Source organism: Saccopteryx bilineata, chromosome 6 (genome assembly GCF_036850765.1).
Source record: "Saccopteryx bilineata isolate mSacBil1 chromosome 6, mSacBil1_pri_phased_curated, whole genome shotgun sequence".
In the NCBI taxonomy this organism is placed as follows: Eukaryota; Metazoa; Chordata; class Mammalia; order Chiroptera; family Emballonuridae; genus Saccopteryx; species Saccopteryx bilineata.
This window is the reverse complement of record NC_089495.1, coordinates 30362547-30381213: the sequence shown is the minus strand read 5'-3', so window position 1 is coordinate 30381213 and position 18667 is coordinate 30362547. Positions and strand designations below refer to the sequence as shown.

The 18667-nt window shown below is 42.5% G+C and overlaps 1 protein-coding gene across 11 annotated transcripts in view; it reads right to left on the bottom strand.

The window, feature by feature from the left end:
• Position 1: 1 nt before the first annotated feature.
• The window catches only part of TACC1 (transforming acidic coiled-coil containing protein 1), a 106773-nt gene continuing 88107 nt past the window's right edge, over positions 2-18667 (bottom strand). For all 11 annotated transcript variants that reach the window (XM_066236875.1, XM_066236883.1, XM_066236876.1 and 8 more), the window contains 7 exons: positions 16410-16535; positions 14143-14219; positions 11585-11628; positions 10120-10280; positions 9190-9296; positions 5876-5996; positions 2-4827 (listed from right to left, as the gene is read on the bottom strand). In XM_066236875.1, the coding sequence (XP_066092972.1) occupies positions 4759-4827; positions 5876-5996; positions 9190-9296; positions 10120-10280; positions 11585-11628; positions 14143-14219; positions 16410-16535 (705 nt within the window). In that variant the 3' untranslated portion in view covers positions 2-4758. The remainder of the gene's footprint in view (positions 4828-5875; positions 5997-9189; positions 9297-10119; positions 10281-11584; positions 11629-14142; positions 14220-16409; positions 16536-18667) is intronic.

Below are 18667 nucleotides of genomic sequence, written 5' to 3'. Positions count from 1 at the left end.
ATTTAACAGTGGCAAAGTTTTTATTCAGGCAATGAAACATGGAAAAAATATATTAGTAATCATTATAATAATTTCATTTGTGTGAGTATAACTTTTACAAATATTTACCTGACATATAAAAGGGAAATTATTGTGCATATAAAATTTATGTAGATGATTACTCCACACAACACAATCCTGATAGCAGTAGTCAACGCAGTGTTCACTCCTCCAGGCGAGGCTCCTCACACACTTCATGGCACCCGAGGGGACACAGTGGAAGCAGATGTGCAAGTACACTTGTTGGCACATTAGTACAAATGGGTATCTACTGGCAAACACACGCTTGCTGACAGCAACACTGAAAAGGTGACTGCTGCCTCTGAGATGTACAGGAAATGCCTGGATCCTGTCCCATCGGCTGACAGGGGCCAAGGCGGAGGCTACTGTGTGGTCACAGACTGCCCTGTATCTGGACTGGGGCTGGTTTCTCAGTTCAGATTTGTATAGGTCCATCTGGAAATTATTAATATAGGATACCGGTTAACAATGTGACCGGGAAATGCTTTTTGGAGAATATTTCAGACACCACTAACAGGCAGAGGTGGAGAAAGTGGCATCTTTACGGTTCTAAAGAATCGATACAGGGAAGGTTCGAGCCACACCACAGCTCTATGCCTGGCCTCCTCCCAATGAGTTAAGACTGGCAGCATGGCACATGACGTCTCTATATTAGAACTATAACCAGAATATATATAGATATGTAATAGCTGTAACCATATTATAGTTAATAAAGTCATTCCTTAGGAATCTTGTTTGTCCAAAATCTAACTGCATGCTAAGAGGCACAGAAATGGGATTGCATTTGGACGAAGAACTACGAAAAGTGCAATCTTTAGTCTCCAGAATGCTAGCTCTGGGCACTAGGGAGGGTCTTCCCTGGAAATGCTGCCGCTTAGAGCATCTTCCAGAGGAGATCCTTAGAGAGAAGTGTCCAATGTCTTTATCTTTACTCTATGGGAGACTCAAGGTTTGAGTGATAAATTGCTTTTTAAAAATCACTGAGTCCTAGAGGCCAAACGCTTTCAGACAGAAGTCTCCTCAAAATACTTCTATTAAAATCTTTGAAGAAGATGACCTCTTAGACCTTTGGCCTGACATTCTGGGATTCCCAGACTATATATTTGTTCTTTAATAAGCAAATAATAATCTGCTATCTTTAGAATTCTTCAGAATATATACACCTTTACTTTAAAATCCTTTGCCTGAATCATTTACTCTTTCAATACCTAGTTTCTCTCTTTCCAACAGGAAGATAGAGTAAGAAAGCCAAGCCTGAGAGCAAGCTCGCATGGTCGCAAAACCACAAAGAAAAGACAACAGTCGTGTACAATGACATGGCTGCTAATTGTAGTGAAAAACCAAAAGGAAATGAAGGGAGTCTTTATACCAATGCTTGTTCTTTAAAAATGTCCATTTTGAGCTTCAGAGCCACCACCAGTTACCTCTACTTAAATTTTAAGGTGAGTGCTTCCTTCTGCCTGCTTTCAGACTGCCAGCAACACCTGGAACTTGACTCCTCCTGTCCACAAACAGTTCTAACTCAGGGCTGTCCAACACAGATCTAAGAACGGGTGTGAGAGTTGCACCAAGTGTGGCACAAGTGGAAAGGGGCACTGGCTGGAAAGAAAAGTCAACTTGAGTGATCCCCCAAAACCAAACATAAAACTTCCCTTAGATCCTGAATCATTCTGGAAGGCGGCCTGACCCTCAGTTTTGCTCTGTCATGACTTTCTGCACTTCCTGATTTGGGCTGGGGCTGAAGAAGCTGGAAACCACATGAGAACACTGGGCTTCATGGATGTTTCCAGAACAGCTTCACAGAACCAAAGGCTGGAGCACGCCTTCAGGAGCTCCTCCCCAGTAAGTCTTGGGAGGTCTGACTGTAACTGACCAGTCACCAAGAGACCAACTGTTCAGTTTCCAATTAAAATACTCTAAGATATACACTACCTACCTAGCTACACTGTGGCAATGTCAAAAACTGAAGAAACAGCTCTGGAAGCAGAGTTGCAACAGAATCACCTAATATTCCCAACCACCCCCTGGGCCAGCGCCTCCCACGGGTCTCTTTTCACTTCTGTAACATGGTTTATTGCCTGACGTACAGGAAATCTGGCCCCCCGGGGGCTAACTCTAGGTTATATTCTTACTCGCTAGAGTTCTACAAATTTAGGTTTTTATTTTTATTTGTTGGCTTATTTTTAAAGAAAATAAACATGTTACCCTGCCCAGTATACTTCTGATCTGCCAGCTGCACAAGCTATGCCTGTATTCTTGCTGGAGAATATCCACCTGTTAAATCAGAAGGAAGAGCATGTTCTCGTGACGGTCAGGGCTGACAGGCCAGTGGCAAACGTTCCTTAACAAGGGCCTTCATTCTCGGTTCTAGTTTTTAGGGGTCTTTTTTAACCAGTGTGCTAGGGAAGGATTGTCGTCACCTGTTTTCAAAACACAGCTATCTTTTTAAAATATACACAAGAAGTTTAAAAAGAGGACTAAGATTCATAATGAATACCACTATAAGCCTTCCATGCCTAAAACAGAGCAACAGAAAACAAGTAAACATGGCAATGTCACCAAAATACAGCAGCAAAAAGATTTAGCAATGTTTCTTTTGGCCTAATGCAAAGTTAATTTTCCTCACAGGAGGGGACAGAAGAAGAAACGAGTCACACCACTGGAGACACTTGCACTCCACTGCTGCTATGACCACAGGACAGCACTCGCCTTAATCCACGGTGACTGTTTGCAGAGCCCTAATGATTGTCAAGTTACTTCTCAAGCCACAGATCATTTCTGTTGTTCTTTTTTTGTACAAAATGCTATGACAATAGGCTTTAAAATACAGCCTAAGCACCAATTATGATAAATGCATATTGGTAAAACGTGACTTCTGGCTTTAAAAGACATTATTGACCTCCCTGGGGCTAAAGATTGCACCCATGTGAACAGTACACTTCTAAAGAAAACTCCATGTGTAAGGATCTATAGAGGTTCTCCACTAGGCACAATTCACTGCTGAAGTGAAGTCATGCAACAGCTTTACAGGAAAAGGACGAACACCTACACGTACTGAATATAGCGCATATCACCGTGAAGACCGTCAGGGTGTTCAGACTAAGACAGAAGAGTGCTTTGAACACTTGCAGGGATTTGGTTTTGCCTATCAAATACTAGGGAATTCACTGGCTACGTGGAAGTTTTCCATTTGGGAGTCAATGGCCCCCCACTCGGAACCACATCCAGCCAGAACTTGAGGAACCTGGTTGTACGTGGAGCTTGTCCCCTGCATGCCCTTCCTCCACGAGACAAATGGCCTTTGTTTAAAATTATCCAAAATGTGCTGATTTTCAGGGCAGTTCAAATGACATTTACTGCCTGTTTTGTTAAAAATTCTGTCTTAAGCCTCCAAGAACTTTTTTTTGCCTTCAAAGAAAAGTCTGAAGAACAAAACACACTCATGAAAAACCTACTGTCTCTTCACCTTATAATTGCTGCTGGGGTTGCAGTTACCTTAAGATTATCTAAACCTTTTACAAGTAGATTTTCTTGGCATATTTTAAATAGATAGTGAAGAGGAAATACTATTTTGTAGCGACAAAGGAAGCAGAGATGGCACGGCTCTAGGATGGCCTTGCCCAGCGCCGACTGTGATGCAAGGAAGCCCACTGTGCTGCTCACGAGAGAGCAGACACTCAGTCTGAGGGCTCACCCCAAAGGGCCCACTCACACTCACCAAGGCTGAGGGTGCTCAACACCAGGGCAACACAACATTATGGCAACATCTTCCCCCGGCGTGAACCCTGAGCCTGGGGTATGAGTCACGACAGACAGGAGTCTGCGGTCTTCACATCTTCAACCCCCCACAACTCTGAAGCTGCATTCTAAGCCAGGACTCTTCTTCAAAACAGGATTTCAAGTGTACAGAAATGGGGTCTTCTGTAGCAAAGCTCTTATTTGACTACGCTCCAGGGAAAAATCAGCAGCACATGTAAATATGGGTGAGTGTGAGTGTGAGTGTGTGTGTGAGTGTGTGTATAAATGGGTACTCAGAGTCCCTTCTTGTCTATAAATTAGAAGTAACAAAAGCCAAATTACCTCCTCAAATAAAACCACTAATACTGAAAATTACATTTAAAAGATGAAATAAATAGGTCACAAAAAGAATCAGATGGTAAATAGGAGATGATCCCAAACAGTAGCCATAAAATCACAAATTTAACATATTGGAAAAGTAAAGATGACTTTAAAATGAATTAATGATAGAGAAATCACAAACCCAGACTTAGCAGCCTGTCTACCTGAACCTACTGATGGGAAACTGTGACAGCCTCTAGACCAGGGGTCCCCAAACCTTTTACACAGGGGCCAGTTCACAGTCCCTCAGACCGTTGGAGGGCCGCCACATACAGTGCTCCTCTCACTGACCACCAACGAAAGAGATGCCCCTTCCGGAAGTGCGGCGGGGCCGGATATATGGCCTCAGGGGGCTGCAGTTTGGGGACGCCTGCTCTAGACTGTCAGGTGTCACTCCCTGTGACTGCAAACTCTAGGCTTTCTTCCAGGGCTATTGCTTCAGCAGCAAAGCGGGACAGGCAGCAGTAGGCATGTGCTTTTTCAAAGTTCTTTTTCTCTGCAAAGGGGCAATAATTCCTGGATAAGGCAAGATACTTGTGGTCATAAGAGAAGCAGCCAGATGCAGATCTTTTGGGAAACTCAGTCAGTCTTTCCCAGCTTTGCAATCAGCTCGTCACAGATTTTCGTCAGTTCTTCAATTTCTTGGTTCTGAAAGACAAATGATGTGATTGTGCAGGTCATTTGTGTCCTGCAATAAAGGCAATTATAACTAATAGTTTCAAGACGGGCCTAGACTCTAACTCAGTGATTCAGAGACCTTTTAAAGAAAGGAGAGCTCTATACCTTCTCCCTGGAAAATGCTCACGTGTTCACAAAGTTATGTTTAAATTGAGCAGGGGGTAAGGGTAGTTACCAGCCCTCTACAGCTTGTCCATGAACCTCTTAGTCCTCAAATTTTCTTGTTATCATAGGAATGACCTGTTAAAAACACAAGCATCTGGGCTTCACTCAACATTAGCATCTCCAGGGTCCTGGGACGCTTGAGTCTTTATATCCCGGGAACACTGCCTTAGAGGTTATTAGAACCATGGTAAGAACCCTGTCCTGACTGAATGGAGGCCACCTGAGTACACGATAGGAGACACAAGAGAAAAACACAAGAAGTATACAATAATTGAATTCCGAGAATCGCTGACCAGAGAAAAATAGGGACTGCTGTTACCACGATTGTTATTTATCTATACAGTTTCTCTACCACGCACCATTGGCATTTAGGGTCAGTCTTTGTGTAGGGGCCGTCCTGTGCATTGTAGGATGTTTGGCAACATTTCTGGCCTCTACCCCTAGATGCCAATACATCTCCTAGCCATGACAACCAAATATACCTCTAGATGTTACCGAATGTCCCCTGGAGGGTAATATTACAATAAAGGGGGAATATGGCTTCATATACTACATAAGAAAACAAGAAGAAATTTTCAAAGGGAACCTCAGGGCCCGACTAAGCAGCCTCTGGTCCCTGAACTTCAGTTAATGCAAGTTCCTTTTGCACCTGCCTGTGGACAGTTCCCACCGACATGCCAGGGAGTTTTGTGGTCTGCCTTATTTGTCTCCCCTCGAGTCAGTTTACAAAGGACCTGGATTGAGGTGTCTGGGCAAAGGGGCAAGGCCTCTTTCATCCAGATCCACCGCAAGCCAGCCACTGCTGCAGACGAAACCCAGCGTCTCTGCAGTCACACCACACCCCTCTTTGTACCTTCTGCTGAAGGGCCCTCTCCAGCGACTCCACCTTCATCTGCTCTTTCCGGAGTCCTGCGTGAAGAGCTGCACTCTCAGCCTTTGCTTTTGTTCGAACTTGAGCAATCTCTTCATTGGCTCTGTTTATGGTGTTTTTGTTTGTAGAATAAAGGGACAAAATGCATATGGTTAGTCATCACTGGGCAGTAAACAATGACGTCTGTGTAAAAGGACTGAATTCATGACAAGAGAAAAACAAAAGAAATCAGTGACCTAAATAATTCAATTTTAATTTATGAAAACTCAATTTACACACAGCTGCTAAGGAAATTCTCATGGTGCAAACCAACGGCAGAGTTCATCTCAAAGGCCACAGAGTCCTTCAAAAGTCACACGTCACTGAAAAATGGAATCACATGACAGTTTCTATAACAGTCAAAAAAAGTGGTTGTTTTTTTTGAACCCAGTGCAAGAGCAGGCAGGGTCATCTCTGGGATCATCACAACTAAAGAGGCAGGATACCAACCACCGACATCTACAAGACACAGTCCTAAAAGTGACTTCGTTCACGAAATGCAAAAGAAATTTTTTAGAAAACATAATGTTGGCTGATAAATCAACTGATGAAGCAATGCTAAAAGCTCACTAGTTATCAGAGGCATGCAAATTAAAGTGATAAACTTTTACAATTTGTCAGACTGGGAAAAGCTCACAAGGATGACCTGTCCCGTGCCGGCTGAGCGGCAGCAAACAGGCTCATGCGCTGACTGGGGAACAGAAGCCGGCCCTGTCCTGGTGGAGGGCGGCCTGGGAGGAACCACTGCCGCACAATGTGTACACACCCAGAGTCGCAGTCCTCTTTCCTGAGCCCTCCGCAGCGGCACTCCCATCTGGCACAATGGGAACGCACAAGGATGTCCCCTGCAGCAATGTTTGCAATGGAAAAGAGTGTGACACCATCTAAATGCCCATCCATAAGGAATGCACTAGGCCTCCAACCTAACAAAATAACTAGATTATGCTACATGTTCATGGCCATGAAAAAATGGCCATGATATACTATTAAAAGAAAAGGGAAACTTGTGCAATATGACTCCATTATAATTTTTTAAAAGTCCAAAAGCCATTATGAGTATAGTATTTGTGAAGGCACAAAGACTGGAAGGTACACAGTCAGCTTTAATAGCAGTACCTCTGAGTCTGGGAGTGGCTAACGGGGACCTTGTAAGGTTTTACAAATAGGAAGACAGAGAGCGAAATATACAGTCTGTATTACTTTTTAGTTAAAAAATAAAGTTGGATGCATCTTTTACACTACTCCCAAAACAAATTCTAAATGTGTAGATTTATTTATTTAAAAGATTAATTCATAAAAGTACTAAGAGGAAAACACAGGTGAACATTTTATATTCAGCACAAGAAAGATTTTTTTAATATGACAGAAGATCCAGAAGCTGTAAAAAAAAAAGTGACTGATAAATTTTACTACTTAAAAATAAATTTCTGCATATCAAAAAACACTACAGGCAGAACCAAATGATAAACAACAAGCTGGAAAAATTATTCACGACTCATACCACAACGGGTTGTCATCCTTAATATATAAGTATATTAACATTAATAAAATATAAAAATATATGTATATAACATATAATAATATATTTGTATATAATATATATAAACTGATGACAGAAAACTAAGCATAGTCATTCATAATAGAACAAACATATGTATAGACAGCTGCTAAAATATGTTCAATTTCACTCATAAGCATGAATCAAAACTACAATGAATAAAATAAATGCCCTGTTGCTTAGCAAAAACAACACTACCCCCACCAACTATAATGAAATACCATTTTCATCTATATATTAGATTTGTAGAAAATAAAAAATTTTGATCTGTTGGCAAAGCTGTTGTGAAAAGAGACATTTTCATACACTGCGTAGGAGCATAAATGAATAAAATTCTAAGGAGGACAATTCGACAATATTTATCATAATTATAAATTCAAATACTCTTTGGCCTAGCAATTCATTTTCTATCCTACAGATAACTCACATGCATGTCTAATGATATTCATAAAAGGTTACTTATTGCACCACTGTTTGCAGCAGCAGATTTTAAATAACCTGAATGTCCAACAGAAAGGTACATTCCCACAATAGAACGCCATACAGCTGTTAAAAACCATGAGGAAGCTCTTAATGGATTGATTCGAAAAGATTTTGAAAGTATACTGCTAAATGAAAAAAGCAAGGTATGCTATCATCTGTATAAAAAAGGAGACTCTTACCACAAAAAAAAATATGGTAACTATGTGAGGTGATGAAGGCGTTGGCTAACACTATCATGATGCAATATAAAAATATAGCAAATCAACACGCTATATATAGTGTATCCATAAAGTCATGGTGCACTTTTGACCGGTCACAGGAAAGCAACAAAAGACGATAGAAATGTGAAATCTGCACCAAATAAAAGGAAAACCCTCCCAGTTTCTGTAGAATGATGTGGCAGCATGTGCGCATGCGCAGATGATGACATAACACCGTGTATACAGAGGAGCAGCCCACGGCCATGCCAATCAAGATGTGGACAGTACAGAGGAAAGTTCAGTGTGTTCTGTGGCTCACTAAATTCGTATCCGTGACCAAAGTGCACCGTGAATATCGGCGCGTTTATAATGAAGCGCCACCAAATAGGAATAACATTACTCGGTGGGATAAGCAGTTGAAGGAAACTGGCAGTTTGGTGGAGAAACCCCGTCTGGTAGGCCATCAGTCAGTGACGAGTCTGTAGAGGCTACACGGGATAGCTACCTAAGGAGCTCTAAAAAATCTGTGCGTGAGCCCACATCGAACTGCACTGAATAGATATAAAACTGGGAGAGTTTTCTTTTTATTTGGTGCAGATTTCACATTTCTATTGTCTTTTGTTGCTTTCCTGTGACCGGTCAAAAGTGCACCATGACTTTACGGACACACTGTACTTACACATGTTATATGTCAATTATGTCTCAATAAAGCTTGAGGGAGAGAAAAGAAGAGGGTAAAATTACACCTGGGAAGATAAAATAGTGATTACCCCAGGTGAGGAAAGTGGTGGGAACCCAGTGGAGGGGGGGCAGAGGACACTCTGGATCTTATTCTTTTTAATGTTAGAACCCTGGGAAGATTCTACCTATTCAAAAAAGTAACTCTCTCTCACACACACGCATGCACACACGCACACACAAATGCCAGCTGGAGTAGCAAACAGTGATTTTTTCCTTGCCTCCATCAATCTTCTCACAACATTATGAAAGTAAAATTGTCATGTGTAAGCTCTTACTTGTCTAGTTTTTCTTCTGCGTGGACCTTCAGAGCCTGGTATCGCTGTTCCTCTTGTTTAACTCTGGCTAAGTAATCCTGAGCACATTTTTTCAAGGCTTCTTCATTCTGTTTCAAAATAACAATTTAAAATAAGTGGTCATTTTTTTTTCCTGTATAGGTGATATACAATCAGTTCTCATTTTTTCAAAAACAAGAAAATCCAATTAATTTAGATGCCTTCAAATTATACTGCATAGTGATTTGAAACAGTCACAAATAAATCTACTGAAGAGAATCTAGATAATTTCCTCATGTATTAATTTTCAAATCATACAGCAAGGTTCAGTGACGCTGGTACACCTGCTTTAGGAAAGCAGTTATTCAAATCCCAATGGCAATCTGATTCCCACAGATAATTTGGCCAGTCTCATTTTTATTTAACATGAAAAAAAAAGAATGTTCACTGCTATAAATGTGTCTCATTGATGGTGTTCAACCAAATTTAATCAATATGCCCACTTACATCTAAGTTTGGAACATTCTATTACTTTTCTCTAGAATATGCAGCCTGAATTTTTTCAGTGCTGTGTCTTGAATCCCTTTTATTAATATTAAATTGGTAAAATAGCAAAATGAACATTTCTAGGATTCTCCTCAAGTTCAAGGGTTCCGCAGTTCTAACACTCCGTGCCACACTCTGGCTGTGTCTGGGGTTTATGGCCGCAGCCAGGAGAGGGATGGCCGAGACACGCCCCCTGCAGGGCAAGATGTGGGAGCAACCGCAGAAAGGAAAAGCGGGAGACTCCCCGGCTTCACTGGAACAGAGGACACAGGCCAACAGGGGCCCCGAGTCCCTCCTTCAAAGGCCCCCACACCCCTCCGGGATACACGTGTGCAGATCCACTACCAGGAACATGCACCGGCAAGGAGAGTCCGGGCGCTGCGCTACCTTCTTGAAGCCTTCCAGAACCCCTTTCAGGTTCTCGTATCTCCGGAAGAGGTCAGAAAGGGACCGCTCCACAGAATTAAGGTCAGCCAGGGCCTGCTCCTTTTCCATGGTCAGCTGCTGGAAGCTTTTCTGAGAGGTCATAGTTGTCTTTTGTTCATCTTCTGTGAAACACAATCAAAAGCAATGGCATATTCAATCAACAGACAGTTAACAGCTGCCTTCCTTGAGCTGATGAACAGTGTCCTCATTGGTGGGACCCAGCAGTGGACACAAGTCCCCACTCTCAAGCACTTACATATAGTGGGGGACACATGCAGTGGATGGGGGACAAGCAAGAAAGGTAAGAGGGATGGGGAGCCTTTCCCATACAGAGTGGCTCACTCAGGAGAGATGTGAAGAGACTCAAAGAACTGAGGGCAGACGCTTGCTGGGAGAATATTCCATGCAGAAGAGGGGAACAGCTGGGGCAAAGGCCCTGTGCTGGGAAGGCATTAGGTGATGTGGACAGTGAAAAATATCATTGCAGTGCTTAAGTGTAGAGAGATCTGACTTTGAGTTTGGGAGTCAGTCTGTCCTTACAATACTGGTGAGAAGTTCTAATTCAGTGCAGGAGGATCAACCACTGTCATTTTGAAAAGGCACCCACGGGTCTGATACAGGGAAGGTGGCCCTGGGTACAAACGATGTGCCTAGGCCACCAATGCTCTGGGTACTGGGTGAAGGGTTTTTCACAGAATCCAAGTGTTTGCCAGCCTCTGAAATGAACCCAACTACAGCTGATCCCCCTGCTCATGGATTTCGTATTTCTGAATTTGCCTACTCTCTAAAATTTATTTGTAATACAAAACTCAGTATTTCCGGTGCATCCCTGGTCATTCACAAACATGAACAGAACAGCAAAAAATCTGCGTCACCTGACGTGCACGTTCTCAGCTGGGGTTAACCAGGTGACACCTTGTCGCTTCATACTGTAAACTGTCCCTTTCACAGCCTGTTCAGTGGCACCTTTGTGTGTGTGTGTGTACTTTCTTTTGGTCATGTTGCTATTTAAAACAGCCTCCAAATGTAGTTCTGAAGTGCTATCTTGTGTCCCTAAGTGCAGGAAGGATGTGACATGCCTTACAGACACAATACATGTTAGATAAGTTTTGTTCACACTTGAGCCTTACACTGTTTCCCATGAGTTCCACGTTAATGAATCAACAATATATATCAAATGAGATTTTTTAAACAGAAACCCATGTAAGACAAGATTATGTATTGATAAAAAAAAAGCTGTGAGCAGAGGCTTGCAGGAACCTAACCCTGTATTTCCCTAGGAGCAACAGTTCGGTGTTTACTAATTCAGTGTTTGTGGCAACTTTACAGAACGTAACTATTGCGAATTATGAGAATCAACTGTATCCTGACTTGAAAATCATCTATGGATCCTATGGCTTATGCCCTAGAAAAAAAATTTCCTTACCAATCATTTGAGCAATGGTCTTTTCATATTCAGCCACAATTTTCCTTAAAAAAACAAAACAAAAACACAATTATTATCAGAAGAGAATTTTTAGACAATAGAAGTTGAAGAAATGCTTCCCCAATCAAACATATTAACATACAGAGTAGGGCAAAAGGAGGTGTATAATTGTTCATATAAAAAATAATGACATAATTAATAAATTGTACAAGAAAACACTGTTTCTTTCGTGTACTCACAGGTATAAACCTGCTGTTGCCTCACCCTATCTACTGACAAATTTACATAACCTATGTATCCGCTTTGGGCTCTCTTTTTTTTCTTACGTTAATGCAAGTTTGTTAATGTTCAAAAGGTTTTTCTTAAGACTATGTTTAACAAGCCTTCATTCTATTTAGAGAACAACTGCCTCACCTTTCCTTTGCCCCTGTGAGTGACCTCGAGGCACCAAATTAAGTCTGCCTAGACAAATCAGTCTTTCACAAAATAAGTTACAGCAGTCCCCATTATCTGTGGTTTCTCCCTCCTCTTTCGGTTACCTGCCATCAACCACATCCAAAAATACTAAATGAAAAATTTCAGAAGTAAACAATTCTTTAGTTTTAAATTTTGCACCATTCTGAGTAGTGTGGTAAATCACACGCTGTCCTGCTCGGTCACGCGTGGTCTGTGAATCATCCTTGTCCGCGTTCCCACACTGTATACGCTACCAGCCCATTAGTCATTATTGGCCATCTGGTTATCAGACCGACTGTCACAGTATCACAGTGCCTGTGTTCAAATCACTTTTTTTTGTGTGTGTGTATTTTTCTGAAGCTGGAAACGGGGAGAGACAGTCAGACAGACTCCCGCATGCACCCGACCGGGATCCACCCGGCACACCCACCAGGGGGCGACGCTCTGCCCATCAGGGGGCGATGATCTGCCCCTCAAGGGCGTCGCTCTGCCGCGACCAGAGCCACTCTAGCGCCTGGGGCAGAGGCCAAGGAGCCATCCCCAGCGCCCGGGCCATCCTTGCTCCAATGGAGCCTTGGCTGCGGGAGGGGAAGAGAGAGACAGAGAGGAAGGAGAGGGGGAGGGGTGGAGAAGCAGACGGGCGCCTCTCCTGTGTGCCCTGGCCGGGAATCGAACTGGGACTTCTGCACGCCAGGTCGACGCTCTACCACTGAGCCAACCGGCCAGGGCCCAAATCACTTTTATTTTACCTAATAATGGCCCCAAAGTGAAAGAGCAGTGTTGCTGACAATCAGACGTGCCAAAGAGAAGCCATATTGTATGCTTCCCTTAAGTGAAAAGGTGAGTACAGCACAATATTTTCATTGAGAAACCACATTCGCAAAGCTGTTATTTCAGGATACTGTTATAATTTTTCTACCTTATTATTAGTTGTTGTTAATATCTTACTGTGTCTAATTTACAAATTAAACTATCACAGGTAGGTAGGTACAGAAAGAAGTATATGTACATTTCGGCACTAAGCAGTTTCAGGCATCCACTGTGGGTCTCAGAGCATACTGGCGGTGGGTAAGGGGGGACTACTACAATGACATCATGGGGGCTCCCCCTGAGAGATCTGATCTGAGTTTAGGCTTTCCTGGCCCAAATCTACCTTTTCAGGCACCTTTCCCCACTGGTTCACTTATAAGTTTTATTTTACTGTAAAAACCAAAAGTATTTCAGTTATTTAAAGACTTGAAAGATCACCCGCTGTGCTCGCCTTTCTGTCAGAGAAGTGCAGGTGCTGCCCCAACTCTATCCGGGCTGCTCTTCCCTGGGACCCTCAGTGAGAAGTGGCTCCCCTGCCCCTCGCTGGCAGCTCCCATCACCCTGACCCTGCACCCAGGCTTCTAAGGGCTCCTCTAAGCTCTCCCTGCCTCTCAACCATACCCAGGTCTGGGCCTTACATCCAGTAAATGCTCAAAAAGAGCAAATAACACAAAAGACACAAATTAGCGTGGACATACAGATTTAAAATGTTTCTTAATCATTCAAATTCTGACAGTAGAGTGTATAAATTATTTATGCTTTCCCCTCTTCTTTGATGCCCTCTTTAATTATTACATAGCTCTTAACTCTCCTTTCTAGAGAATGAGCAGCAAAACTAAAAAGATTTCAAATCATAATCTCAATCAATTCTGCTTCCTGTTAAGCTTTTGTAATCTATTTAGTGGTTATGAGATTTGAAGCTACCATGTATAGTTCCTTAAAAGTATTATGAATTATAATGCCTCCATAACTGAATGTCAGGAAAGCTTATTACTCTGTATTTCAAGTGGATGTTTTTGTAAAAATTTGTCTTTTCAAAAGATAAGATTATCTGAGTTCTGCTTACTTGTAATGTTGTGGACATCCCCAAAATAAACAACAGTATTTGAACATAAAAACTGGTCAGCAATGCTCATGAAATGATATTATCAATCACAAGTTAAGGTGTAAATAGCACAGCCCCATGTTCTCAGCAGCTGGTTCTGGGGTGAGCAAATTCTTCCACCACTTCCTTTGTATTAAACCTAGTAATGCATAAAGATATCCAAACCCTCGCCCGAACCCAATCTCACCTCATCTCCAAGACTTCTTGTCGGGTTTCTTCGTATTTTTTCTTCCATTCATTTGCTTCGATCTCTTTAGTGATAATCTAGATTATAATAAAGAGAAAGCTTGGTTTTACCTACTCAATCTATTAGTTTGAATTTAAGACTGGAGATGGAAACAATACCTACCCAGGTCCATACAAGACATTCATCTACCTTAGGAATATACAACCTCAACAGCTATATAATGCTCATAAGCATTTGTAAAAATAGACTCTTAGCCACATAGGGTGCTGGGAATGTAGCCACCAGCGTAAAGGTAAGCAGAACATCTCCTGGAACTAGTTCCCAGTGGTAACAAAAATCTCTGTAAATTTTACCACAGTCCAGGGTCTGGCTCTCAGCACTGTGGGCCAGGAAAATTGATTGGGACAGACACCTAGAGCAGAGCACCTGTCTGACAGACTCACCTTAATAAAGTAGACACCAGTACACCAATTTCAGTGAGGATGGGAAATGAAACTGGCACAAAGTCAGTGTTAGAACTTGGCATGACCAGCATATTCCCTTTCTACAGAGACTTCTGATTGCTTGATAAGGATAAAGTCAGAGAGAGGGAGTCAGAAGTGCCACGCCTCCATCCAGACGCATCCATCTCACTAAAGGCAGGATGTTGCTACTCAGTGCAGAACCCACAGCCCTACTTGGGATGCCCATGAGAGATGGAAAGAAATTCTCCAAGTTCATTGCTTGAAACTCCACCTGCCCTGCATTGGGCTTGGGTGGGGACCTGTTTTTCTATTTTATTTTACTTCTCTGTGCTTCCCTCTTTCTAATTGGTACGTTTTTACTTTGGTGCCTTTAATAAGGTTCTCAAGACCAGCTTGTCTGCTCCAGTGACTAAATATATCTTTGCTTTGATGCCTTAGGGGGTCATCTCAAAATTTAACTCTCAGGAGAAAGATGAAGTTGATTTTCTATTTATGAGATTCTGGGGGGCCTCCTCACCACTGCTCCCAAGTTTTGACAATAGCATTAGCTGACACCCCTCATTACTAACCTAATGCTATTTTTAAAGCTTAAGAGACCCACAGAAGAGGTGTGGTCACAGGGCACAGAGAGACAGTGGTCAGAAGGAAGGGGGATGAGGGAATGGGATCAGAGAAGGTAAAGGAATTAGCCAACATATATATATATATATATATATATATATATATATATATATATATATATATAAAAAACACATAAATACAAATAGTGGGACAGCAAATCTCAGAGGGCAAATGGGGTGTAATGGGGGCACACTGTTGGGGGTTGAGGTGTTATATTGAGTGGGACACTTGAATCCACATTAACACAATAAATACTGTATATAAAAATGTAATTAAAAAAAAGCTGGAGTCATCAATTAATATACAACCCAAATACAGAAACTATAGTGCAGAAATATAACAGGAGAGGCTGGTAACTGACTACTGGAGTATTAATGGTGTCTTTCCTATTATTCAGATCGCCCAGGAACAGCTTAGCAGTGACCTATTCTGAACAAAGCCAGCTTAAGAAACATGATAGAGACATTTGAGAGCCAAATTAAAGAATGGATGAAGATAGGCAACTATATTATAGCAAATCTAGAATTTAAGGAACTTTCATGTTCATGCATATATCCTGCACAAAATAAAGGCACTAATTTATAAACTTATGTAAATGAAAGTGGCACAATTTGATATTTAAAATTTCAAGGTTAAAAAATAAAGAAGAGTATAACATTTAAAAAAACTTATGTACTAATTTTAGAGAGAGGAAAAGAGAGTAGGGAGAGAGGGAAGGACAGGGAGAGAAAGAGAGATAGGAGAAGGAGAAAGGGAGGGAGGGACAGAGATAAAGGGAGAGGGAGAGAAAGGGAGACAGGGAGAAAGAAACATCAGTTTGTTATTCCACTTATTTATGCATTTATTGGTTGATTCTTTTATGTGCCCTGACCAGGGATTGAACCCATAACTTGGCATATTGGGAAGACGCTCTAACCAACCGAGCAACCCAGCCAGGGCAAAAGTACAGCATTCTTAAGGATATTTCAGAGCATCAGCTTTTTCTCCTGGACACCACAATGTCAAGACCCCAGCACCAATGTGGTGTTTTACAGGGAACCCTTTATATGAGCTAAATGAGCTGCAGGAAATAGGAACTTCCAGCCAGGGATAACTCAGGCCAACAGAGAGGGAGTCTGCCCACTGGCCCATGAGCTGTACAAAGACACGGAGTGATAGTGGATGGAACAAGAAAGCCTTTACCTCTTCTCTTATCAGGGTGAGCACGGCTGTCTTATCTGACTCGCTGAGGCAGATGCTGTCCAGGGGGCTCTCACCTCCACAGGCCACGGACAGAGGGGCCTTCTCCACAGGGGATTCCAACAGTCCCTGAGGGGAGATGGTTACATTTAATACTGTTCATCTTCAGCTCCTTAATTTCAAACATCTTTTAATACATTCCTCATATTACATACAGCAAAATCTTTAAAAACATGTTTGAATTAAAAAACAAAACAAAAAACCCCAGCAGGATTCAAAATAAAATCTTTCAGTTACAGCGCTATCTAAAGGAAAAACTTCCTCTAATGACTATCAGGGGTAGCTCAGCCTGTTTAACGGATCACCTAGAGAAGCTTCTTTCTTATCCACAACCAGAAAGCATAACTACCATAGTGGTCAGTCACCAAAGAATTACATGCAAAAAAGAGAAAACTTTACATCAGGCATCCCCAAACTACGACCCACGGGTCGCATGTGGCCTCCTGAAACCATTTATACAGCTCCCGCCGCACTTCCGGAAAGGGGCACCTCTTTCACTGGTGGTCAGTGAGAGGAGCACTGTATGTGGCGGCCCCCCAACGGTCTGAGGGACAGTGAACTGGCCCCCTGTGTAAAAAGTTTGAGGACCCCTGCTACATGGTTCATGACTCATATTTCAAGGGGTCTCTGGGGATGATATGTTCCATATAAATAAATTTTCAAAAAAGGATCAACTTTTTTTTTAATATATTGATGCTTTGTGGATGGAAATATTTCTAAAATATATAACTAACTTTCAGGCCTAAGAGAGCAGAACTGGCAATACATCTGCTGTCACCCCAGCCCTGGGTGAGCCAGGATCGCCAGGACTTCCACTGTTCCACAGTGACCTCTATAGCAGCCCAGCGACGCTGACAGGTGTGCACCACTATCTGTTCCTGACAGGAAGTGAAAGTCTGTGCCTGTGCTATTTCTGGCCCTTCCTGGCTATTAAGTCGTCAGTTCCCTCTAACAGCACTTCACTTTCTGGCACACCAGCTTGCTTTTATCATAAACTCAGGTTCTAGGAAGCCACGTTCTTCTTAAGTATACCGACTTGGTACTATTTTTCTTCCAAGAAGATATTTTTCAGGCTATTGCCCCCTAACTCATACAAGGAAATTTTTTATATAAATGGGGAAAAAAGCTCACCAAATGACATTCAAAATGCCAAAGTGACCTAGGAATTTTTAAATGTCATTATAACTGATCAATCAATTACTGATTATAATCAATCAGTTCTCTGATATCTTGTCTGAACCAAGACTGAAAATAAAGCCCAACGTTCACTTAGACCAGTGGGTTTTAAACTCATCACGGTCATAGACTCATTTGCTCTCTAGAAAATACTAAAGAACACACAATTCTGCATACAACCTCATAGAACTCATCCAATATAAACATTCTGGGCTTAGGCCACAGAAAAGGGAAATATAAAGCCACAGGCTGGCAGTGCCCACTTCCAGCAGCATTCAGGGGGAGGGTAGCCCACTAAGGTGACAGAAGTCCAAGGTCCCCTCAGAAACACACTCTATCTTGGGATAGATCTATCACTACAGCCAGAGGCCACTTGTGGTGGGAAACCTCTAGAATAGTCCCAGTGACCCCCAATTCCTGATACTAATCCTCTCGTGCCCTCTCTTCCTCTTGTGTGCAGGCTGGACCTAAGGACTCACTTCAAGAAGACAGAAGGCCCTGGCCGGTTGGCTCAGTGGTAGAGCATCGGCCTGGTGTGCAGGAGTCCCAGGTTCGATTCCCGGCCAGGGCACACAGGAGAAGCACCCACCTGCTTCTCCACCTCCCCTCTCCTTCCTCTTTGTCTCTCTCTTCCCCTCCCACAGCTGAGGCTCCATTGGAGCAAAGTTGGCCCGGGCACTGAGGATGGCTCCATGGCCTCTGCCTCAGGCGCTAGAATGGCTCTGGTCGCGGCAGAGCAGTGCCCCAGAAGGGCAGAGCATCATCCCCTGGTGGGCATGCCAAGTGGATCCTGGTCGGGCACATGCGGGAGTCTGACAGCCTTCCCATTTCCAACTTCAGAAAAATAAAAAATAATAAACTAAAAAAAAAAAGAAGACAGAATACAGTCAAAGTCACTTCTGAGATCAGTTTACAAAAAGTCTCCAGCTTCCACATGGTGAGAAACTCCATGGAGCGTTCCACGTGGCAAGGACCTGATGGCTCTGTCAACAGCTAGTAAAAAACCTGAGATATGCCAACAGTCA